This window comes from Mobula hypostoma, chromosome 16 (genome assembly GCF_963921235.1).
Source record: "Mobula hypostoma chromosome 16, sMobHyp1.1, whole genome shotgun sequence".
In the NCBI taxonomy this organism is placed as follows: domain Eukaryota; kingdom Metazoa; phylum Chordata; class Chondrichthyes; order Myliobatiformes; family Myliobatidae; genus Mobula; species Mobula hypostoma.
In genome coordinates, this window is record NC_086112.1 from 26,213,793 (window position 1) to 26,239,952 (window position 26,160).

Sequence of the window (26,160 nt, forward strand, 5' to 3'; positions counted from 1 at the left end):
TTTGAACAGCTGCTGTCAAGGTCAATTCCATTTTGTCTGTTGTTCTTTGCATCATGTTGGCTTTACAAAGACGGTGTTGGATATTTTGTGTGCAGCAGCAAGTACAGTGAACACTAAAAGTATTATTTACAGGGATATATTACTGACTGTTTCTATTTTGGAAACCTGGTGTGAATTCCTGCCCTCCCTGCTGTTAAGCCGAGTGCCTGATGTGAATCTAGGCCCTCCCTGTTGCTATTCACTGCAGTGTTAGAAACTTGGTATGAATCCAGCAACGAATCTCCCCCTGCTTAATTTAAAGAAGCTACCTATAGAAGCAATTGTCTGGCAGGCACGGTGAGCAGCGTGGTCACACAGCACGGCGGTAAGGGGCTCAGGGCTGCACCCTAGCCAGCTCTGTTCTTGCAAGCCATTGCTGGAGACTGATATACTTTCTGCATGTGTTGGTCAGCTGCATGGATCATACAGTATTCTCTTGTCACCTTCTTTAATTGTAGTGGAATTTGTAGTGCCTCCGTTGTTGTTTGATTACATAACTGAATAGGCAAGCTGGATTGTCTCTGGCTGACCCAGGGCAAGATGATTTGCTTTCGTCTGCTGAATCAGCACGAGATGAGGAACTGCTCTGTATTTGTTTTAACAGAAAAATGGCTCCAGGACAACATCCCATGCACCATCAGTCTTCAGGCCATGCCACTAAGGGACTTGTGTTAATATTATTTTTTGTGACTATATGTGGTGCCGTAACTTCATGTGCTGTGTGCCCTATGTGACTGCATGTATTGTGTTTTGCACCTTGACCTTGAGGAATGTTGTTTCATTTAGCTAGGATGGGAGTGATATGCTCCATCATCTTGGTTTTAGTTAAAAATCTAGCATTGGGTTTTGAATGAGTTGAAGTTTGTCACTAGATTGCTTTGGAAGGCCAGTAAAAAGTACATTGCAATAATCTAGTCTATTTGATATAAAGGCGTGAATTAGATTTTCAGCATCATTACATAACAGAAATAAACATATCTTTACGATATTTAATTGTAGAAATACTGCTCTGGTCACTTTCTTTATATGGATTTTAAAATTCAAATCTGAACCAGGGATAACACCCGCACTTGTTACTTTTGATCTTACAAAGGGAGGCAAGTTTTCAAATTTATCAAGAAGTTTACGTTTTTTGGCTTTCGGACCAACTAAAAGCATTTCAGTTTTATCTTAATTTAGTTTTAGGAAATTATTGTTCATATATTTGTTTATTGTAGCCATACCAGAAGGCAGGTAAGATGGGGTGCTATTATCAGGCTCAATCGAGACGTACAGTTGTGAAAATGAATCTCACAGTAGTCATCGTCATTATGTGCCATGTCATATGATGTATGTAATCATGATCTCATGACCATTATTGTTCTTGGCAAATTTTCTATGGAAGTGGTATACCATTGTCATCTTCTGGGCAGTGTCTTTACAAGATGGGTCACCCCAGCCATTATCAATATTCTTCAGAGACTGTGTGCCTGGCATAACCAGGACTTGTGATATGCACCATCAAACGCCCATCCACCACCTGCTGCTATGACTTCATGTGACTCTAGTAGAGGGGGGTGGGGTGAAGTAGATATTACACCGTGTCCAAGGGTGACCTGCAGGCTAGCAGAAGGAAGAAGCACCTTACATCTCCTTTAGTAGAGATGTATCTCCACCCCGCCACCCATTCATGGGAGTATATGGTGATATATATGTACTTTGTTCATAAATTTACTTTGAAATTTGAGTGGGGTTCAAGTTCTCCAATAGAAAGGAATGAAATCTGAAAAGTATTCTGAGGTGCCCTTGTACTTGACATGTAGCTATTTATATAAAGTTATTATAGTAAATTCATCTGGAAAGTTCAGAAAATAATTTTGATAACCTTCAAAGAAAAGATGCTAACATTTTACGTTTTGTACATTTTCAGGCTCTGTGATAGGGCCTCTGTAGCAAGCTAGTCAGGCACCAGCAGCTTTTGTACTAATTATGTTCAAGCTCAGCAGTAAAATGTTGTAAAAATGCACTTTTCAGATGCTGTGTTTCTAAAATATTTATTCGTAAAGCAGCTGGAGGTTCTTTTGTTCTTGGTATAGTTGTAAGTATTTTCTCCCTGAATCCAATCCACCAATTTTACTAAGGTTTTGTTGCCACACATGAATAGATGTTGACTCAAGTAAAGTCCTTTTCACCTGGCTGAGCATTCATCCATTTTGACCATATTTGGAACAGGCTGAAATGGAAGCAGAAGCCCAAGGTTCTTGAAAGAATGATAAATGGGTAGTTTTAATAAGTAAGTGTTGGTTGATAGCAATATTGTTGATATCTTCTCTAATACATTATTTGACAATAGACTTGTGAATCATAATTAACTAAATTAACTGTTCTGTATGTTGGCAGGGATCACTTGGACAATTTTGTCAGTTAAATGAGAGTTTTGTAGCAACCATGGAACAATATGTCTTCTCTTTGTAAGCAAAGCCTGTTTTGGACAAGGCAATTGTTTTGCAGAGCACACATGCTCTGTCTGCAGTGTCTCATCATGAGCCTCTAGTTGCATGTCATTTTAACATTGAATTTAACAGTCTCAGGTAACCCATTCCCCTGTGCTTGTTTCTTACTCTCATGGTCCACTCAGATCTCTCTCTCCCTTTGTTTACCTTTTCCATGCACCCCCCTACTGTTATCTGGACCCTATCTGCCCATCATTCTCATTTTTGTTTTTTTTCTGGGAGGGGGATTTGGGGGTCGATGTGCCTGTTCCATTTTTGCTTGTGTTTTTTTTTGTTCGGGGATTGATTTGGGGGTTGATGATCCTGCTTCCATCCTTTTCTTTCTTGGTTTCGTGGCTGTCTGGAGAAGAAGAAATTCAGAGTTGTATACTTTGATAATAAATGAACCTTTGACCTTTGATTCTCCACTTAGCCTTTGAAATTTACCTTCGTTGACCATCCTGTCTCGCATCTTCCTCTCATTTCTATATACTGGTTATCCTTCCTCTACACTTCGTCCTGATACAGGTTTTGACCTGAAACAGGTTTTGACCTGAAACATTGACTGTCCTTTTGTCTTCAGAGATACTGCCTGAGTTCCTGAGTCCCTTCAGTAGTTTATTTGCTCCAGATTCCAGAACCTGTAATTGCTGTATCACCCAGAGTGCATTCAGTGTTCTTACAACCTTCAGTGCTTCTTCCAAGGTAGTTTAATCTGGAGAAATATATTTTTTCAGATTAGAAGGGATTCGGTGGTAATCAGCAGGAGGATTCCTTTTCTATTTCTGACCTGATGTCATGAAACTTATCACGAAGCTCGTTAATGGAAAGGATTCTTAAGATATTTTCTCCAGCTTTTTGTATCATTCTGAATATATATTTTCATTTTCATAGTTGCTTTCAGTGTCATGTTCCTTTCTTTTATAAGCAATTATGTTAATATTTTCAAGTTTGCTAATTATCAGTGGCAGAGAATTCCACAATCTCGATTCTCCCCGTATTTGTTTAATATCACTTCTTTTTGTATGTCATCTTAACCTGGTTAACTAATGGAGCTAATAGTTCCCTTCCTAATCTTAATTAGACCATTTCTCACCACTGAGTATGTTCCTTCTGTGATATTACTAGGTAAACAAAATGGTATTTATGATGCAAATTTTTGTTAGCATAATTCTTTAATTTTGTTTGGAATGTGGACATTGCTGGGAAGGCTGTCATTTATTGATTAATCTCTTAATTGCTTTGAGAAGCTGGTGATGAGCCACCCTAAAACACAGCAGTGTTTCTGATGAATGTACAGGTGTCCCCCGCTTTTCAAACGTTCGCTTTACGAAACCTCACTGTTATGAAAGACCTACATTAGTACCCTGTTTTCGCTTTCAGAAGGTGTTTTCACTGTTACGAAAAAAATCAGCGCGCGCCCCGAGCAGCCACTCTTCCCCCGGATTCGGAATGGCATTGCTTTAACACGTTGCATTGAGCAGCTGTTTGCAAGTTGAGTTCTGAGGTATTGGAAAAGCCTGAAAGAGCTCTTAAGGGTGTTACATTTAGCGTAAAACTAGACATAATTAAGCATTTTGATCGTGCTGAACGAAGTAAGGACAAAGTGAGTTTGACTTGTGGAAGATGACGAAGATGATGTTGAAGAGGTTTTGGCATCCCATGACCAAGAACTGATAGATGAAGAGCTGATGCAATTGGAAGAGGAAAGGATAACAATCGAAACCGAATGCAGTAGCGAAATGAACGTGAAGCCACTGCGTGAGATTTTCTCTGCAATGATAAAGTACGACTTTAATTTTGAAAGGGTACGTCAGTTTAGGGGATATTTGCAAGATGGTTTGAGTCCTTACAAAGAACTGTATGATAGAAAAATGCACGAGGCTCAGCAGTCAAGCAAGCCTTCCACATCAGCCACAGCAGATGACGAACCTCGACCTTCCGACATCGAGGCAGGCAGTCATAGGAGAAGATGAGCCACTTGCTCTAATGGAAACAGACGACGAGATGATACCCCAGTGTCCCACCACCCCAACACCCAGGCCGCGGACAGATACAGTACCGATTCGCGGAGAATGCAGCAGTAGCTGGGAGACACACAGCACATCTTTAAGAAAAAAGCTGAAATAAACATTCTAATTAATTAGGTGCCGCCCCACACGTAAATCTCGGCCCAGATCAGAGGCGATGCAATCGGCACCGATCTGAGCCGACAATTATGTGTCGGGTGGCACCTAATGAATTAGCATGTTTATTTCGGCTTTTTACTTAAGTATGTGCTGTGTGCCTCCCGGCTACCGCTGGACTCCTGCATGCCTCGCGGCAATGTATCGGTCGGCGGCCTGGAGGGTGGGGGCCACTGCACCACCCAACTTGCGATGACTCAGTCTAACACACCATCATCAGTGTGCTCGGCAAGCTGTCTTCCCGATTCCGGTAAGTGATATACACTGTACATACATTATTTCTACTTTATATCGGCTGTGTATTTTTACGTGTTATTTGGTATGATTTGGCAGCTTCATAGCTTAAAGGTTACTGGAGAGCACTTGCGCCATGTTTCTGTGGAGAGCGCTTGCTTGAGATTTTTGCTTCAGCGAACAGTGCCGGCAATGATTGTGGAAAAGTATTTCTACTTTATATAGGCTGTGTATTAATCATATCACTCCTGCTTTTACTATATGTTACTGTTATTTTAGGTTTTATGTGTTATTTGGCATGATTTGGTAGGTTATTTTTGGGTCTGCAAATGCTCACAAAATTTTCCCATATAAATAAATGGTAAATGCTTCTTCGTTTTATGACATTTCGGCTTACGAACTGTTTCATAGGAATGCTCTACCTTCGGATGGCAGGGGAAACCTGTATCCCACTTCAGTTAGATAGTGAGTTCAAGGACTCAGACCAATGACAGTGAAGAAATTACAATATATTTTCAAATCAGGATTTGGAGGGGAACCTGCTGATGACTGTGGTTCCATGCATGTGCTGCCCTTCTCCTTGATGGTACAGATCGTGGGTTTGTGGGATGCTGGAGTAGCCTAGGCCAGTGACTGCAGCTATAGTGTATTAGTAAAATACAGAGTGACTCTTCTGGACAACACATACAAAATGCTGGAGGAACACAGCCAGCCAGGCAGCATCTGTCAAAAAGAGTAAACAGTCAGCATTTCGGGCCGAGACCCTTCATCAGACCTTCATCAGACAAGCAGTGTCTTGAAGAAGGGAGTGGCAAAGGTGAATAATTCTAGAGCTTCCAATTGAATGCAGAGCCATCGTTCATTAAATGATTAAACTGAAGATGAGCTGATGGGTATGAGAGAAATGCTGATATCACTAAGGGCTATAGGAATAGAGACAGTTAAGGAGATGGATAGGTGAAGCTATTGGTGGGTTTGAAAATTAAGTTGTAATTTAAACTTTACGTCTTGGATGAATTGGGAACTCACAAGGGTCAGCAAACACAGATGGGTGAAAGAACTTTGTATGAATAAGCATATGGACACAAATGTTTTGAATACATCAGATTGACACAAAAGAATGCTGGAGACCACTTAGGTGTGTCTCAGAGTAGTTGAGATAAAAGGTGGAATAGTTGGATAGAGATGAATCTAAATTGATATATACCCCAGCCTTGTGGGTAGCCTTGGGAGAGATGAAGGCTACAGGGGTAAAGCCAGACAGAAAATCCGGAGTGGAGCTCTAAGGCGGCTGGACGTTACTGAACATCCATCCTGCAGCTCCTGTAGCCAAGCTGGTGCTAAACATATTGCTTTGCTTTCCTTTGGACTACACCAGTGAGGCCAAGAGGGGGACCTTGACTACTGGCATCCCAGGATCTCCATACCTTTCGCCCAGGCTTGTCCTTCAAGACTGACGTATGTCATCATCATCATCAGATTGATATAGATAGCAAGGCTCCCAGTCCCCATTCTAACAACTTTTTACAGGAGCACCATTGAGGGAGTTCTGTATGGCTGCATCATTGTGTGGTATTTCAAGGGTGGAAGCTGTAAGGCATCAGACTGCAAGACCATACAGAGGATCAGAGGATATTAAACACCACTGAGAGGGTCACCGGGGTCTCCCTGTTTCCCCCCCCCCCCATTTGCAACATTTATCGGGTGTGTTATATATGAAAGGTCGAAGCATAGTTGAGGATCCCTGCCACCCATCTCACAATCTCTTTGACCCACTACCATCAGGAAGGAGGTAAAGGAACATCAGGACTAGGACTGCCAGAATGGGTAACAACTGCTTTGCCCCAAACTGTGAAACTAAATAAATACCCTGCCACCACCGAGGTCTTGTCACTCGGACAATGAGCTATTTACTGCTTACCTGTGCTGCTCACTTGAATTATATTCTATTAACATATTTGAGGTAATATTTTGCTTTTATGTACTGTGTGTGATATATGTATTGTGGGTGCACCATGGTCTGGAGGAACATTGGTTGTGTGTAAGTAGTCAGATGACAATGAACTTGTACTTGTTAATGATCTGTAGGTTAAATTATAGCAGTATACAAGTGGAGTTGAATGATTCTAATGATGTAGAAACTGGCCATCAGAGCTACACATCAGAAGTGATTCAAAAATGACATAAAGATTGTGATGTTTCTAATTTGGTATCCAGTGGTAGAATCATGGAAGCCTGCTTTGCAGAAAAGAGGCAGTTCTACCTGTCCTGTCTAATAGTGCCAATAAAAGCTGTTTGGGTTGATCAAACTTCCTAGGTCAAGGTCCATAACCCTGAGGGTTATTGTTCTTCAGTTGCTTAACTAAGTACTTTTTAAATGTTATGGGAGTTTTAGCCTCATTATCTTTTTAGCTAATGAGTTCCACATTCTTCTTGAGTGATTCTCTTTTCTAATTATCCAATCCATTATCAATTAACTTAATTGTACATCCTCAAGCTGTTGACATCCTTGAAATAGATCCTCCCTGTGCATCTTGCCTTGGTGTCTCATATATGCAACAATGTTCATTCCAAAATTAACCCCAGTGTAACCAGCCCTTAAGGGCTCAAATTCTCCAACTCTGCTAACATCTTTGGAAGTCAATTCCTTATAAAGTGGTGAATAAGACAATACACAGTACTCTAGTGTGGCCTACCTAATGTTTATTATTGAGGTGAATGGGAAGTAAAAGTTTTGATAATTGATTTGTCATTTAACTTTTTCCAGGGATTGGCAGAATAAGGGAGAGAGTGAAATGGGAGATGTGTTGGAGAGTGATAAGGGTTCTTAATGATTCCCCAATTTTTGCTTAAAAGAATAGGAATATTGAAACTACTTTGGGAGCGGCAAACTCAATGGAATATCTTGAATATCTGTTAGAAAATCTACATGGAGGGGGATAGTCAAAAGCATGTCAGTAATTTGAATTCTGTTTTTAAAATTATTATTCTATGTGAAACCAAACCTCAGAATTCAGATTTGTACAAGAAAATTTCAACATGAGCATCTGTAAATTTGCTATCGGTTTTGGATTCTGTTGTTGCTCCCCATATGTATTGAAAACATTGCAATCTTTATAGATCAATAATAATTTATTTTCTATGCACTGTTATTGCAGGTGGATTTACTGCAAATTAAAGCATCTCTGGTAGTTCAACAATGAGTCCAGTAAGAGGCACTAGAAGCAGCTACAGCAGATGCTGATTTATTATCAGTCTTTTAAAAACTCACTTATGTTTATATGGCATTATTTTAATGCGATGTGATTGTCAGCCATGCTGGAAGTGGTGGGTTACCATAATACCCTCTCTAGTGCTTTGATTAAATTTTTAGAGCAACTTAATGAAAGCTGTACACACTTTTATCTAAAAGAGGGTGAGAAACTGATAAACTACCTGTGGCTTTTATGAATGTCATCAAAACAAGCTCTCAGAGGAACTTGCCAGATAAGTAATGAGTCTGTTGAGATGGGCCCAACCCAGTGAAAGTGTGGAGGCCTTTGTTTTCCCTCTGTGCTTTTCTATTTTTGGTGATTAATTTTTACTGAAGAGTATTTGTCACAACTGTTTTATTCTGACTATCACAAATGTTTTAATTTAATGAAAAGCTATATGTGCAGTGTTGTAAGATTTTGTAATTATTTTACCTCATTAATTAATACCTTATCTGTGGATTCTTCTGATAGTGCATTTGGAGTGACAGCTTGTTTGTTGTTTTTGTCGTTTTTTGTCATAACCTTTCACCCACTGCCAAATATAATCTCCCAATACTGTACAACGTGTTGGACAATACCAAGCATGTTCTGGTCCTAACCTTCAGAACTGAGAAACTATATTGAAAATGTTTTGAAAGCACTAGCACACTTATATAGAACAAAGTATTCCAAATCATACTTAAATAGCAGGATGTAATCTACATTCATTTGTAGTACTTGGTGTACTGCCATATGAATCCTCTATGTGATTTACCCCCATTTAAAAGATCTTTCAACCTTACTTTGTTATTAAGCAGTGGGAAGGTTACTTCCAAATATTGTGAAATGGTGATGTACTTAGAATGATAACTGTTTGGATTGTACAGTCACAGAACCTTACTGATATGAAGCCGCCTTTTGTGTAACTGTCAACGATTAAGAACACAGACAGTGTGATATGTCAGATGTCCAGCATTGTTTCAAAGTTACTCCCTGTTAAGTGACCTTTGTGAAATGCACACTGGTAGGTTTTATTGTTATTAACCTTACTGTGCTTTATTTCCCATTCATCTCAAATTATAAACAGGTTGTGTATCATTGGACAGCTTCTAACCCAATGTTATAAGACTACTGAATGGTTCCTTAGTATGGTAAAATGGCTCTTAACCTCACAATCGACCTTATTGTGATTGTGCACCTTCCTGTCTATCTGCACTGCTCTCTCTCTCTCTCTACTTAGTACTCTGTTGAAATTAATTGAACTGTGTGGACATTATGCAAGAGATGTTTTCCACTATACCTCAGTACATGTGACAATAAGTTAATTTACATGATCACACAACCTTAATTTAAGAAAAAAAAAGTTGGTTATTTTCCAGAACTATTGTATGCTATTGTGTGTGCTGGATGCCTGTAGCAGGAGTGTGCCAGTGACTGATTTTTGACATTGGCACTCTGCTGAAAACTTAAGGTTGCAACAATGTGCTGTAAGCTTACAGCACAGAACTTTTTCTTTCAGTCGTTCCTTTCAGAGCTGGCATTGGGTGCATCAACATCTATAGTTTAGTTGGGTTATTTTGGCAACTGATATGGGGGACTAATATTTCAGCAGTTGAGGTTAGTGTGGGCATTTCAAAAGAGGTGGGTATGTGTTGCAGATATAGCAACATTGGGGTTTAATGGGAAATTAAGGCCTGAGACTGGTGATCATTTTGTGGGAGATGGGTTGCGTAGCGGAGAGGTTCAAGATGAGATGCTAAAGATAATAGTAATTGGCAGGTATCATATTCCAGCATGGTGTTGCTGCTATTACAGTCACATTGTTCTGAAGGTATGTAACAAAGGAGCAAAGCAGACCACTGCTCATAAGAGGCATTGATCAATGTCTGACCTTATCCAGTGTGTGCCTGTAGCAGAAATCGCATCAAGATCATGATGGTGATTAGTATTGGAAGTTCCAAGATGCATTACCAGGGATGATTGTTATATTTCACTCCCAAAAGTTTTCAATAACGGCTGATGAATCTCTTTTTGATGAAGGTATAAGGTGACTATGAAGGAATGGAAATATAATGAAAATCCCAGGTTAGAGTCATAGAGCCATGGAACTCTGCAGCATAGAAACAGACCCTTCAGCCCATCTAGTATGTGCTAAAATATTATTCTGCCTAGTCCCATCGATCTGCAACCAAACCAAAACCCTCCATACCCCTCCCATCCACATACCAATCCAAATTTCTCCTAAATGTTGAAATCAAACCAGTATCCACCATTTATGTTGACAGCTCATTCCACCCTCTCACCACGCTCTGAGTGAAGTTGTTCTCCCTCATGTTCCCCTTAAACATTTCATCTTCCACCCTTAACCCATGACCTTTAGTTCTAGTGTTACCTAACCTCAGTAGAAAAAGCCTGCTTGCATTTGGGGATGCGAGGATACTAGCATGAAAAAGACTGTACATTCAAAACTGTGGAAAATGGATAAGCAATTGTTACAAGGATTTAATAAGAATATTTCATCATAAAAGTATTGTACTGTGCAAAAGTCTTGGGCACGTATATATAGCTAGAGTGCTTAAGACTTGCACAGTACTGTATTTGTCAGCGTGGAGTGGAGAGCAAGTTTGTGAAGCTGGTGGGAGCAAAGGATGTTGAGAATGGCGAGGGTGGAGCACCACAAGAGGGGTGTGGGACGGTTGGCAGTGAAGGAGTGCAGAGAGCAGGAGGGTGGGACTGGTGCAGGCACACCCAGCCCTGAGTCATCAGATAAGGTTATTTAATTCCAAATAGTTGGTTTGCTGAACATTACAGAATGTCTCTCTGGTGCTTCCGGCTCCCTCCCCTCTCCCTTATCCTTTTTCCCATCTATAATTCCCCTGTCCCTGTCCCCTTCCCACTTGCAGTCCACAATAGAGACACATATTAGAATCAGGTTTATCATCACTCACATGTGTCATGATTTTTTTTTGTGGCAACAGTGCAGTGCAATACATAAAATTACTATAGTACTGTGCAAAAATCTCAGGCACCCTAGCTACAAACAGTGGCATGCAAAAGTTTGGGCACCCCGGTCAAAATTTCTGTTACTGTGAATAGTTAAGTGAGTAGAAGATGAACTGATCTCCAAAAGTCATAAAGTTAAAGATGAAATATTCTTTTCAACATTTTAAGCAAGACTAGTGTGTTATTTTTGTTTTGTACAATTTTAGAGTGAAAGAAAGGAAAGGAGCACCATGCAAAAGTTTGGGCACCCCAGGAGATTTGACCTCTCAGATAACTTTTACCAAGGTCTCAGACCTTAATTAGCTTGTTAGGGCTATGGCTTGTTCACAATCATCATTATGAAAGGCCAGGTGATGCAAATTTCAAAGCTTTATAAACACCTTGACTCCTCAAACCTTGTCCCAACAATCAGCAGCCATGGGCTCCTCTAAGCAGCTGCCGAGCACTCTGAAAATTAAAATAAATGATGCCCACAAAGCAGGAGAAGGCTGTAAGAAGATAGCAAAGTGTTTTCAGGTAGCCGTTTCCTAGTTCGTAATGTAATTAAGAAATGGCAGTTAACAGGAACGGTGGAGATCAAATTGAGGTCTGGAAGACAAGAAAACTTTCCGAGAGAACTGCTCGTAGGATTGCTAGAAAGGCAAATCAAAACCCCCATTTGACTGCAAAAGACCTTCAGGAAGATTTAGCAGACTCTGGAGTGGTGGTGCATTGTTCTACTGTGCAGCGATTCCTACATAAATATGACCTTCATGGAAGAGTCATCAGAAGAAAATCTTTCCTGTGTCCTCCCCCCTAAATTCAGCGTCAGAAGTTTGCAAAGGAACGCCTAAGCAAGCCTGATGCATTTTGGAAACAAGTCCTGTGGACTGATGAAGTTAAAATAGAACTTTTTGGCTACTATAAGCAAAGGTATGTTTGGAGAAAAAAGGATGCAGAATTTCATGATAAAAACGCCTCTCCAACTGTTAAGCATGGGGGTGGATCGATCATGCTTTGGGCTTGTGTTGCAGCCAGTGGCACTGGGAACATTTCGCTGGTAGAGGGAAGAATGAATTCAATTAAATACCAGCGAATTCTGGAAGCAAACATCACACTGTCTTGTAAAAAAGCTGAAGATGAAAAGAGGATGGCTTCTACAACAGGATAATGATCCTAAACACACCTCAAAATCCACAATGGACTACCTCAAAAGGCACAAGCTGAAGGTTTTGCCATGGCTGTCACAGTCCCCAGACCTAAACATCATCGAAAATCTGTGGATAGACCTCAAAAGAGCAGTGCATGCAAGACGGCCCAAGAATCTCACAGAACTAGAAGCCTTTTGCAAGGAAGAATGGGCGAAAATATCCCAAACAAGAATTGAAAGACTCTTAGCTGGCTACAGAAAGCGTTTACAAGCTGTGATACTTGCCAAAGGGGGTGTTACTAAGTACCGACCATGGAGGGTGCCCAAACTTTTGCTTTGGGCCCTTTTCCTTTTTTGTTATTTTGAAACTGTAAACGATGGAAATAAAAAAAGTAAACTTGCTTAAAATATTAAAGAAATGTGTCATCTTTAACTTTATGCCTTTTGGAAATCAGGTCATCTTTTACTTGCTCAGCTATTCACAGTAACAGAAATTTTGACCGGGGTGCCCAAACTTTTGCATGTCATTGTACATGTGCCTAAGACTTTTGCACAGTACTACACATTTCAACTGAAATTTGCTGCAGTGAAAACTTGTGTCTGTGTATTTGTTATGTGGTTAAAAAAGAGTGAAACTGTTGCCTTCAAATCTTAATGCTGATTAGTTTATGAAGGATAATTATGTTTTCACTTCTCTTCCTTGATGGCACAGTAGAGATGAATAGATTTGTGATTCCAGAGCTTTGTTGTTTGTTGTGGACCGTCCCCAGCACATCCTTGGATATATTGGTTGTTAATACAAACCACACATTTCACTGTATGTTTGATATACATGTGATGAATAAATCTGTATCTGGTCTCATTCCACAGTTGGCTTAATATATCATTGTGTGCAAATCAGTAAACTGAAGTCCTGTTGATACATATGAATATGATTGCTAAGACAAGTCAGGTATGTATCTATACTAAAGAATGAGTCAAAATTGGACATGGACAGATTAGGAGCATGGGCATAGAAGTGGCAGATGGAATACAATGCAGGGAAGTGTATGGTCATACACTTTGGTAGAAGCAATAAAGGTGTAGACTATTTTCTAAATGGGGAGAAAATTGAAAAATCAGAGGCGCAGAGACTTGGGAATTCTTGTGCTGGATTTCCAGAAGGTGGACTTGCAGGCTGAGTCGGTGGCAAATGCAATGTTAGCATTCATTTTGAGAGGAGGACAAAAATATAAGAACAAGGATGTGATGCTGAGGCATTACTGGGATTACTGTTAGAGTATTTTGAGCAATTTTGGGCCCCTTATCTGAGAAAAGATATGCTGGCATTGAAGAGGATTCCGAGGAGGTTAATGGGAATGATGCCAGGAATGAAAGGGTTAACGTACAAGAAGTGTCTGATGGCTCTGGGCCTGTACTCCCTGGTGTTTAGAAGAATGGTGGGGGGGGGGGGCGTGGAATCTCATTGAAACCTATTAACTGTTGAAAGGCCTAGACAGAGTGGATGTGAAGAGGATGTTTCCTATATATGACCGGAGAACACAGCCTCAGAATAGACGGCCATCCATTTCGAACAGAGGTGAGAAGATACTAGCCAGAGGGTAGTGAAACTGTGGAATTTTTTGCCATGGATGGCTAGGGGGTTCAAGTCATTGAGTATATTTAAAGTGGAGATTGATAGATTCTTGATTAGTCAGGATGTCAAAGGTTATGGGGAGAAGGCAGCAGAATGGGTTACGAGAGTTAATGAGCTGACTCGATGGACGGAGTGGTCTAATTCTATTCCTACACCTTATGGTCTCAAATAATTTTCTGCTGCCTCCCTGAATGAAAATCAAGTCCAGATTTGATGTCTGCATTACAGTACTGTTTTCCCCATATTATTGTATTGAAAAAAAGATTTAAAAAAAAAACACAGAAACCTATATATTAAAAAATCATCTTGCGGGTTTGATTACAAAGGAGGGTTGTAGAGCTGCAGAAAATACTGCAGGAACATTGCCAACTGGAAGCTCAACAGGGCCGTTGCCCTATCCATGTGACTCTGTGGTAGCAGTGACATGTTAAGCTCTGTTTACAATATTTTTCAACATTTGTGGATGATTTGCTCTGTATTGTTTCCCATCTGTGTGACACGAATAAACCGACAGGGTACTCATCTATTGCAGTTAGTGCATTGCACAACAATAGTGTTTCCATGCAGCTTGGTCTGTTAATTGTCAACCATTGTGAAAGGAGGCAGCTACTTGAAATGATACCGAATGTGGCATTCTGTGCTATCATCCCTTTTCAGTTTCCAAAGTCGTTTCCTATCATAACATCTCCATAAAAGGAATGCTGCTTTGTGGTTTTGGTTTGATGTAATCTAAGCCTCTGCAGTCCACACGAGTTATTTTGAGATCCGAGAATTTATTATTTGCACTTGCTGCCATAGTCTGCATCTGTTTGTTTTATGTTGTCTACAAATGGCAAATCCGCACTAACCTCTGATACTCTAACCAATGATAAAAGCCGATTCAAAAACAAATTTTTGTGTAATGTTAACTTAAACTCCCCCTTCCCCATCCACACACAAATACAAACACAAACCCTCAAAATACCTTTTATTGATTAAAAATTTGAAACATTTCCAAAAATAAAAGCATCTAAAGAATAGGAATAGGAAAATAAATCATTTAACTCTTCAAGCCTATTTTGCCATTTGATAAGATCAGCTTTTACTTCAACTCAATCCCTGGATTTTTCTGATTATTTTCCTTAATTCCTTCAGTTGCCAAAAAAAATTGCCAAGCTCCCTTTAAAAAAAATACTCAGCTTTTAGGTAACCACATCCTATTAGCAAGAGACTTTGAAAGAATTACTTCCATTTTAGTAAGGGAAGGTTTTGTTGCCTGTGTCTTAAATCTGTATGTTCTAATTTAGCCTGTGATTAGCTCTTAACTTCTCCATTCAGGGGAAACATCCTTTCAGCATCTGTCTCCAAAAGTCTTGTATGCTTCAATTTGGTTGTCTGTTATTCTTTTGAATGTGAGGACATGGAAGATTTTTGTAAGTTTTTCCATGTAGAATAATCTCTTCATCCGAGGAATCCGTTCCTAGATAAGGAGGCCACCAGTAAACAGCATATTGGTGTGATCTCTCATTAAGACTCCACGTCACTGCAGTAAGTCATCTTTACTCCTTCAGCCCTTTGCATTAGTCAGTGTAGCTTATTTTCATAAGCACAAGTACAAATAATATAAATATATTAAAATAAATTACATATTAAGACTTGCATATTATTTGCTTTTCTAATTGATTGCTGTAATGTTGTTTCATTCATGTACAAGGCTACCCTGGCCCTTCTGAATATATTATTTCTTGTTCTCTCCATATTAAACACAAAAAAAAACAATCTTACTTAGCTTTTTTATTTTCCTGTCAAAATGATATTGCTACCATATTTCTTCCTAGTGTTTTCTACCTGCAGTGTCATGCTCATTCATTTGCCTTGAGTATCATTGCAATCTTTTCATATTCTCATCTTACTTTCTCTCCTGGTGTTGCAACATAATCAAATTTTGTTTTATTATAATTGGTTCCATCCTCCAAGGCATTGATGTTTTCTCAAACAGGTGAGATCCAAGTGGATGTTTTGTGTCAGATGTCATTCATGACTTGATAAATCTGAATATAACTAACTTATTTCTACTCTAATTTAAGAATAACCTACTTTGACTTTAAAAAGTCTCACTTGTTTTGAGTGTTTTTTGCTAAATTGCTTTTGCTACAACTTATCTGCAAAGTTCTTCCTCTTCTCGTGGCTGTTGCTTATATATTTAACTTATAAAACAAACTCTTGGAATTTTTGCAAATAGAAATCAAATTTATCTGTTAACTTTACAGATAAAGAAAAGTTTTTGAATTTAATGAAGACTTTAAATTGTTTTTTTCTTCTTTTAACAGGTGTTTGTGGAAACATTGGACAAATGTTTTGAGAATGTCTGTGAATTGGATTTAATTTTCCACGTAGACAAGGTATTATATGATTCGAACTGATTTATAATAGGTCGTGCAGTAATCCGAGAAAGTTTGTTAAATGATTGTATTTCATTTATACTTTTGTTTTTAAACTTGGAATTGTAATTCAGTTTCACCTGCACAACTTGCTAGTTGTAAAAAGAATAATTTACTATTTTATTTCGATTCTGCAAGAGTGCATTTTACTCCAGATCCTTTTTTTGGTACTAATTTGTGAATTCTATCTGGATGAGTACTTGTTACCCAAATGGTTCTAACAATGGGCTACCTTTGGTGTATTTTCAGGGCATTACCCCTAGTCTGAAACTCTTATACCAAGTCCACTATTCTTAGTTTTGAATTTTCGACCAGATTTTTGGAAGAGTTCCTGATTTCTGATGTTCTTTTAGGTAATTTCCCTGAATGTCCCATTGTAAAAGTCAAGGTGGAATTCGAGAGAAGAAGTAGTGGTTTGTCATGGCTAGAATTAACTCCTGCCAGAGCAAGGTCCTAGCAATTTGATACCAGCACCACAGGTCTACAGCGTCTACAATCTCACTGGCTCTCCAGTCAGCCGTGAACCACCTGGACCAACAGCAATACCTACATCAGGCAACTGTTTATTGATTACAGCTGAATATTCAACACCATGGTTCCCTCAGTACTAATCAACCAACTTCAAAACCTGGGCCTTTGTACCTCCGTCTGCAACTGGATCCTTGACTTTCTCAAGGGGAGACCAGAGTCGCTGTAGGTCAGAAATAATATCTCCTCTGCTAACAATCAATATAGGTGCACCTCAAAGATGTGTGTTTAGCTTGTTGCTCAACTTTCTCTACGCCCATGACTTTGCAGCTAGGCTAGCTCAAATGCCGTCTATAAATTTGCTGATGGCACAACTGTTGTTGGCAGAATCTCGGGTGACAAAAAAGTATGCAGGAGTGAGATAGATCATCTGGTTGAGTGGTATCGCAACAACAACTTCAGTCAACATCAGTAAGGCCAAAAAATTGATTGTGGACTTCAGGAAGGGGAATTGGGAGAACTCACACTTGTCCTCATGGAGGGGTCAACAGTGGAAAGGGTGAGTAGCTTCAAGTACTTGAGTATCAATCTCTCAGAGGTTCTACACTACTCCTGACATCTTGATATAGACATGAAGAAGATATGCCAATTGCTGTATTTCATTAGTAATTTGATATGTCACCAAAGGCCGGCAAATTTCAACAGATGTGCCACGGAAAGCATTCTGACTGGTTGCATCACTGCCTGGTATGGATGCTTCAACGTAGAGCACAAAAAAAAAAGCTGCAGAGGAAGGAAAGATTCGGCCATCTCCATCATGGGCACTAGCCTTTTCACCACTGAAGATGTCTTCAAAAAGCAATACCTCAAGAATGCAGCATCCATAATTAAGGACCCTCGCTCATCAGGACATGCTCTCTTCACATTACTACCATCAGGGAGGAGGTACTGGAACCTGAAGATGCACACTCAACGTTTTAGGAACAGTTTCTTCCCACCACCATTAGATTTCTGATGGTTGATTGACCCATGAACACCACCTCACTATTTTGCTTTCTTCTGCGTTATTTATATCTTTTAGTATTTCTTATATAACATGAGAGGGGAACTGGCCGAAGTTGACTGGAAAGCAACATTTGCAGGAAAGATAGCAGAGCAGCAATGGCTGGAGTTTCTGCGAAAATGGAGGAAAGTGTGAACCAGATATATTCCAAATAAGAAGAAATTTTCAAAGGGAAGAAGGACACTACCAAGGCTGACAAGTAAAGTCAAAGTAAAAGCAAAAGAGAGGGCATACAAGGAGGCCAGAGCTAGTGGGAAGATAAAGGATTGGGGAGCTTTTAAAAACTTGCAGAAGGAAACTAAGAGGGTCATTCGGAAGGAAAAGATGAATTATGAGAGGAAGCTGGTGACTAATATCAAGATACTAAAAGCTTTTTTTAAGTATATAAAGGGTAAAAGAGAGTCGAGGGTAGATATAGGACCTATACAAAATGATGCTGAAAATATTGTGATGAGAGATGCAGAGGTGGCAGAGGATCTGAATGCGTATTTTTCACAGTGGAAGATATCTGCAGTATACCGGACATTCAAGAGTGTCAGGGAAGTGAAGTTTGTGCAGTGAAAATTACGACTGAGAAGGTGCTCTGGAAGCTTAATGGTCTGAGGGTGGATAAATCTCCGGGACCTGATGGAATGTACCCTCGGGCTCTGAAGGAAGTAGCTGGAGAGATTGCGGAGGCATTAACGATGATCCTTCAAGAATTAATAGATTCTGGTATTGTACTGGATGGCTGGAAAATTGCAAATGTTACTCTGCTATTTAAGAAGGGTGGGAGGCAGCAGAAAGGAAACTATAGACCTGTTAGCCTGACATCAGTGGTTGGAAAGTTGTTGGAATCGATTATTAGGGTTGAGATTACAAAATACCTGGAGGCACATGACAAGATAGGCCAGAGCCAGCATGGTTTCCTGAAAGGAAAATCCTGCCTGACAAGCCTACTGCAATTCTTTGAGGAAATTACAAATAGGGTAGACAAAGGAGATGCAGTAGATGTGGTGTACTTGGATTTTCAGAAGGCGTTTGACAAGGTGCCGCACATGAGGCTACTTAGCAAGATAAGAGCCCGTGGAATTACAGGGTAGTTACTAGCGTGAGTGGAGCATTGGCTGGTCAGCAGAAAACAGAGATTGGGAATAAAGGGATCCTATTCTGGCTGGCTGCCAGTTACCAGTGGAGTTCCACAGGGGTCGGTGGTGGGACCACTGCTTTTAACGATGTATGTCAATGGTTTGGACTACGGTGTTAATGGATTTGTGGCTAAGTTTGCCAATGATACAAAGATAGGTGGAGGAGCGGGTAGTGTTGAAGAAACAGAGAGCCCACAGAGTGACCTAGATAGTTTAGGGGAATAGGCAAAGAAGTGGTAAATGAAATACAATGTTGGAAAGTGTATGGTCATGCACCTTGGTGGAAGAAATAAACGGGCAGACTATTATTTAAATGGGGAGAGAATTCAAAATGTAGAGATGCAAAGAGACTTGGGAGTCCTTGTGCAAGATATGCTGAAGGTTAACCTCCAGGTTAAGTTGGTTGTGAAGAAGGCAAATGCAATGTTACCATTCATTTCTAGAGGTAGAGAATGTAAGAGCAGGGATGTGATGTTGGGGCTCTGTAAGGCACTTGTGAGACCATACTTGGAGTATTGTGTGCAGTTTTGGGCTCCTTATTTTAGAAAGGATATACTGACATTGGAGAGGGTTCACGAGAATGATTCCAGGAATGAAAGGGTTACCATATGAGAAATGTCTGGCAGCTCTTGGGCCGTATTCCCTGGAGCTCAGGAGAATGAGGGGGGATCTCATAGAAACATTCCGAATGTTAAAAGGCCTGAACAGATTAGATATGGTAGTTATTTCCCGTGGTAGGGGATTCTGGGACAAGAGGGCACGACTTCAGGATTGGAGGACGTCCGTTTAGAACTGAGATGTGGAGAAATTACTTTAGTCAGAGGGTGGTAAATCTGTGGAATTTGTTGCCACGAGCAGCTATGGAGGCCAAGTCATTGAGTGTATTTAAGGCAGAGATAGATAGGTTCTTGAGTAGCCAGGGCATTAAAGGGTATGAGGTGAAAGCAGGGGAGTGGGAATGACTGGAAGAATTGGATCAGCCCATGATTGAATGGCAGAGCAGACTCGATGGGCCAAATGGCTCCTATACCTTATGGTCTTATGGTCTAACGTAAGTTTTATGGATTAGTCTGTAATTCTGCTGCAAAACAATAAATTTCACAAAATATGTCAGTGGTAAGTCCGATTCTGAAAGAAGTGACATATTGACCTTTATTGCAAAAACTTTCATTTTTCACGTATGCATATCTATAGATGGTTTCCTTAACATACTGATCGAGAAAACTACTCACTTGTCATTCTGTGAATTTGTCATTCACTCTATTAATGCCAGTTTAGTTTGGAAAACATACATATATGTTTAAGTTCTCTATGATTATTTTTTCTTGCAGTGTTAGTTTTGCAGATTTATGCTATTCTGTATTTTTTTAAGTGTGTCGTACCAGACATTCATCATTCTTGTCTGGCACGTGGTGTCAGGATTAACCAGGTCACGTTATGAATGTTCCTGACTCGACCCTTGTATTTTTACGAGGCTGAGTGGCTAGCTCGACACTCAACCCGGCACGGATGGAAAGCGTGCTCGGGGGTGGCCCGACCTGGATTCGAACTTGGGAGCCTTCGCTCCATAGTCTGGCGCTGATCTCACTGCGCCACCAGCCGGCCTGCTATGCTGTAGATCCTAAACAATAATGGCTAACTTTCACTAATTTTTCTGCCTCATGCAGTTTCTTAAGAGTTACCACATGCTCTCCTTCCCCGACATGGGAAGGAAGGTTTGTATTTGTCTCTGAAGTATCTCTCTACCAAGGTTTAGAACTTCACTAGGGATATCACCTGCTGACGAGGACTTGTTGCTTCATGTTGATAAAGATTTAGAGTTGAAGTCATCTGTCACAAAAATGGACACCATGTCTGCTTACATGAATTCCATTTTCCTGCATTATCCCTATATCCTGCTATGCCTTGGCATTTTCAAGAACTTGTGTAGATACTTCTTAAATATTGCAAGATAGCTGCCTCAATGTCGTCCATGTGGAAGAACTGTCTTCTATGTGGAAAGAAATCCCCCCACAGATCCTCTCCAAGGGACAAAGATTCTTGTGATGCATGCTTTTCAGAAGTTTTATACATTTCCTGTCAGGTCACCTCCAACCTCCTCCACTTCAGAGAAAACAAACCTAAGCCATCTAGTCTCTCTTTACAGTTGAAATACATCAATCCAGGTAACATCCTGAAGAGCCTCCTTTGCCCTGTCCCTCACGTAGTTATATCTTCCTACAGTATTGTGATCAGAATCGCACACAGTGTGGTCTAACCATTGTTTTATAAAGTTGGTTGTAACACCACATCCCAGATATTGTGTTCTATGCCTTTCTAAGATGAGCATTTTTATGCCTCTTTCATCGTTTTATCCACTCATGGTGTCAGTTTTAGAGATCTGCGGATTTGTCCCTCAAGCTCCTCTATACACAATCACTTCTTCGGTTGCTACCATTTACTGTGTAAGCTCTTGTTGTTCTCCCAGAATGCATCACTTCATTCTTTCCATTGTTGTGCCTGGTTTTCCAGCTGGTATGTATCATGCTGTAGTCCAGAACAGCCTTCCCCACTTGTGACACCACAACTTTTCATATCAGCTGCCAACACCACTGATTGTTGTATTATCTTTCATGACATGTTGTTTGTAACAACCAGAATTTAGCTTGCTGTAGAGTTGTTGGCATTCATTATCAAGATTAGAGTCAGATGGAAGAGTTCTTAAAAGTTTAATCAAACAGGCACAGATTACTTTTTTTGTTCTTGATAGTTGATCTCTTCTTCATTGTCACCAGCGTAGGCCTTTGGGTGTTTGCATCCTAAATGCCTTTGATGGGGCTATTGATTGTTGTGGATGTCAGGGAATTACTGAATCTCTTGTAGTTTTTCTGCCCACTATATTTTTCTTGGGTCATAGAATTTTATTGGATATCGGACTTCAGGTGCCTCTATACCATTTCCTTTCAAGTTCAGTGGTTTTTCAGTGTTGAATTTGCAAATAATTAACTGCTAGATTTTCTGTCATTCTCATCAAATCAATCCTGAAGACAAGTACATCTTCATGGATATTAATGACTGTGGAGATAAGGACATTACAAGCACTGGCTTCCATTGGTTTGGAGTTGTTAGGTTGTCTGTGAGGTTTTATGTGAGGTGAGTTATCTTTCAAAGCCCTTAAAGCCTGAAGTACTGATTTTCTTACAGCAGTGTTTCTGTGGTTGCTGTTATTTGTGAGTCAGGCTGATGGAAGTAAGAGAGAGGATAATTGTGGTTAATTCAACAGTCATTGGTACTTATCATGGACTGGGTAATGGTTAAGGCATATCTCCCCATTCCTTGCTTGGATGCATTACTGTTGTGCGCTTCTGCGGAAAACCATTCTGATTGAATCTTAGCTTAGGGTCGATGGTGGTGCAAATCCTGTTTAAGATCATCCGATTATATAGCTTTGCTAAGATGCAGGTCAAGCTGATAGCACGGTAGTTATCTGTCTTCATGAGGGATCCAGACTTGGGGACTGGGATAATATTTGAGAGTGACCACTGTTGTAGTGACCACTGTTGTGGTTTGTCGCCTTTCATCAGTGCCGTATTACATATGTCCAGCAAGATGTCATCCAGGTCGCAGTTCTTCAGGACATCTGGTGGTATCCTATCTGGTCCAGCGCTCCTGCCCTGTTTGAGTGCATATTTGGCCTTCTTCAGTTCCTCAATGGTGAATGGGCCGTCATCGATGTCGACTTGCATTAGTATCGTGGATATGTCCTCTTCTTCTTTCATGAATGTTGGAGGGCTTCCGAGCAGGTTCTTCCCAGCAAGATTTGCACTGCCATTGACCCTAAACTAAGATTCAATCAGAATGGTTTTCGGCAGAAGCACACAACAGTAATGCAAATACTTGCTCTCTGTGGAATCATCGAGGAAGTCAAGAAGAACAACCTACCAGCTGTGCTTGCTTACATCGATTTTCGCAAAGTTTTCAACTCCATTCACCGAGGTTAAATGCTGAAGATCCTGAAAGCTTATGGAGTGTCAGACTGTCTACTGAGAGCAATAGAGTCCAGCTATACCAGAACCATGGCGAAAGTTGTATCACCAGACGGAGAAACAGCAGTGTTCGAGCTCCTAGCTGGTGTGCTGCAAGGAGACACTCCGGCACCCTACATCTTTATAATCGTCCTTGATTACGCTCTGCGTCAAGCTACCAAAGATCACGACAAGCTTGGTTTTACCACAAAACCAGGATGAACCAAAAGGGTCAGACCAGTTATGCTCACAGATCTCGATTTTGCAGATGGCGTAGTTCTGCTCTCTGACCAGATGGAGGAAGCACAGCAGCTGCTGACAAAAGTGGAAATTGAGTGCAATAAAATTGGACTTCACCTAAAAGCTAAAAAGACAGAGTACATGGCGTTTAACTGCAATGAAGGTACTCTCAGGACTGTAAAGAATGATACCATTAAGAAAGTCTTTGACTACAAGTACCTCTGGTCAAGAATGATGAGTTCGGAGAAGGACATAAAGATACGGAAGGCGCTGGTGTGGAGGGCTATGAATGACATGAAGGAAATCTGGAAGTCGAACCCGACCAGAGGGCTTAAAAAGAGGATCTTCATAACAGTCAGAGTCCATTCTCATGTACAGATGTGAGACGTGGACACTCACTAAGACTATGCAAAAGTCTCTGGATGGTTGCTATGCACAAATGCTCTGGATGACTCTTGACGTGTGTTGGCAACAGCATATGACGAACGTTGAGCTCTATGACGACCTACCGATGCTCACCACTAAAATTGAGGCGAGAAGACTGCAACTAGCGGGGCACTATCTACGCCACCCGGAGCTACCTGCCAGCCTAGTCATCATATGGGAGCCCAAGCATGGGAGAATGAACCCTGGGTGCCCTCCTAAGACTATAGTCAACACGCTCCTAGAAGACAGCGGCGTGGCTAATATAGATGAACTGAACACACTGATGAGGGAGAGGGAGAAGTGGAGAGTCCGTCATCGTGCCTGACACCGGCCCCCTAGGCCTGAGTCGACGTCGTAGTAGTAGTACTTGCTTGGATGATCACATAATCTAACACTCGAAGCTGCTGCACAGGTTGACAATATTGTTATGAAGGCATATGGTGTGTTGGCATTCATCAACCATGGGATTGAATTCAAGAGCCATGAGGTAATGTTACAGGTGTATAAGACCTTGGTCAGACCCCAGGAAGTATGGTGTTCAGATCTGGTCACCTCATTACAGGAAGGATATGGATACTATAGAAAGAGTGCAGAGGAGATTTACAAGGATGTTGCCTGGATTGGAGAGCATGCCTTATGAGAATAGGTTGAGTGAACTTGGCCTTTTCTCCTTGGAGCGATGGAGGATGATAGAGTTATATAAGATGAGGAGATGTATTGATCGTGTGGATAACCAGAGGCTTTTTCCCAGGGCTGAAATGGCTAACATGAGGTGACCTAGTTTTAAGGTGCTCAGAAGTAGGTACAAGGGTGATGTCAGAGGCAAGTTTTCACCCAGAGAGTGATAGGTGCATACAATAGGGTCTTTTTAAGGGACTCTTAGATAGGTATATGGAGCTTAGAAAAACAGAGGGCTACGCAGTAGGGAAATTCTAGGAAGCTGATTGATTAGGTTACATGGTTGGCACAACATTGTGAGCTGAAGGGCCTGTAATGTGCTGTAGATTTCTGTGTTTCTAACTGGTACCAGTGGCTGGACTGGGGTTGTTGCTATCAGGTCTTGCGCTCTTCTCTTAGGTGAAACAGAGTATAAAGAATTACAAGATTGTACTGCAAATATTTTGTCAGGACTTCTCTGGAACTAATTTCCTAATAATGCCATACATCTTTTCCAACCCTGGCATTGAGGTTGACTGCAAAGATCAATTCATCTCCCTGTGGATTCAGGCAGGGTTTTATTCCAAGTCCTAGTGGGATTTGTCCTTGGCTTTATCTATAACTTCCATGGTTTAATGAAATGCAGTTCTGAAAGTCATTGCAGGTTGTTCATTGGAGTGAGCCTTCAGTGCTTAATAGACCTCTACTTTACTTCTACATTTGAGATTCAGAATTTTCTGTTTCATGACTCCGGGGTTCATTTAATCATAGTGTTATAGGGAGAGGCTCGTCAGGCGAGGTCTTTATTCCCTGAAACGTAGAAGAATGAGGAGTGACCTTATAGAAATTTTAGAGAGGCAGAGACAAAGTGGTTGGTAACAGTCTTTTCTCCATATTTACTTATTAAGATGCAGCACGGAATAGGCCCTTTGAGCCTCGCTGCACAGCAATCGCCCCCAGTTTAATCCTAGCTTAATCACTGGACAATTTTCAATGACCCATTAACCTACTAACCGGTACGTCCTTGGACTGTGAGAAGAAACTGGAGCACCTGGAGGAAATCCACATGGTTTTGGGGAGAATGTACAAATCCCATACAGGAGCAGAGGGAATTGAACCTAAGTCACCTGTACTGTAGACACAAAATGCTCTGCAGATGCTGGGGTCAAAGCAACACTCACAACACGCTGGAGGAACTCAGCAGGTCGGGCAGCATCTGTGGAATCGGTCAGTTAACGTTTCGGGCCGGAACCCTTTTTCGGGTTCCTGACGAAGGGTTCCGGCCCGAAACATTGACCGATCTTTTCCACGGATGCTGCTCGACCTGCTGAGTTCCTCCAGCGTGTTGTGAGTGCTCCCTATTGTGATAGATGTAACAATGGAGAAGCTTCACTTATTCATATGTTTTGGACTTGTCCAGGTCTTGAAAAATACTGGAAGGAAGTATTCCAAACTTTTTCGGTGCTATTTAAAGTAAATTTTAAACCTAATCCTTTGACTGCCTTATTTGGTATCGTTGGAGGAAATTATATTATTTTGGAGTCACATGATTTGCATGTTTTGGCCTTTTATTTCTCTTACAGCCAGGAGAGCATTGTTGGTTAAGTGGAAGGATACCACTCCGCCTACTCATACTCATTGGTTAAATGATGTTATGTTGTGCTTAAATTTAGAGAAGATTCGCTGTTCAATTTCTGAACCTAGACAAGATTTTTTAACATTGTGGGGACCTTTTTTGAATTATTTTCAAAATCTTCGATTTGCTATTAAGCACAGATGTTGGCTAACAATATGTTTTATTATATGATACGGATTGTTTTCTTT

The 26,160-nt window shown here is 40.6% G+C and overlaps 1 protein-coding gene across 4 annotated transcripts in view; it reads left to right on the forward strand.

Moving 5' to 3' along the window:
• LOC134357298 (AP-3 complex subunit sigma-1) overlaps positions 1–26,160 on the forward strand; it is a 101,088-nt gene that overhangs the window by 50,643 nt on the left and 24,285 nt on the right. For 2 of the 4 annotated variants that reach the window (XM_063068675.1, XM_063068673.1), the window contains exon 4: positions 16,241–16,312. The exons of the other annotated variants lie outside the window; for them this stretch is intronic. In XM_063068675.1, the coding sequence (XP_062924745.1) occupies positions 16,241–16,312 (72 nt within the window). The remainder of the gene's footprint in view (positions 1–16,240; positions 16,313–26,160) is intronic. 4 annotated transcript variants of the gene reach the window in all.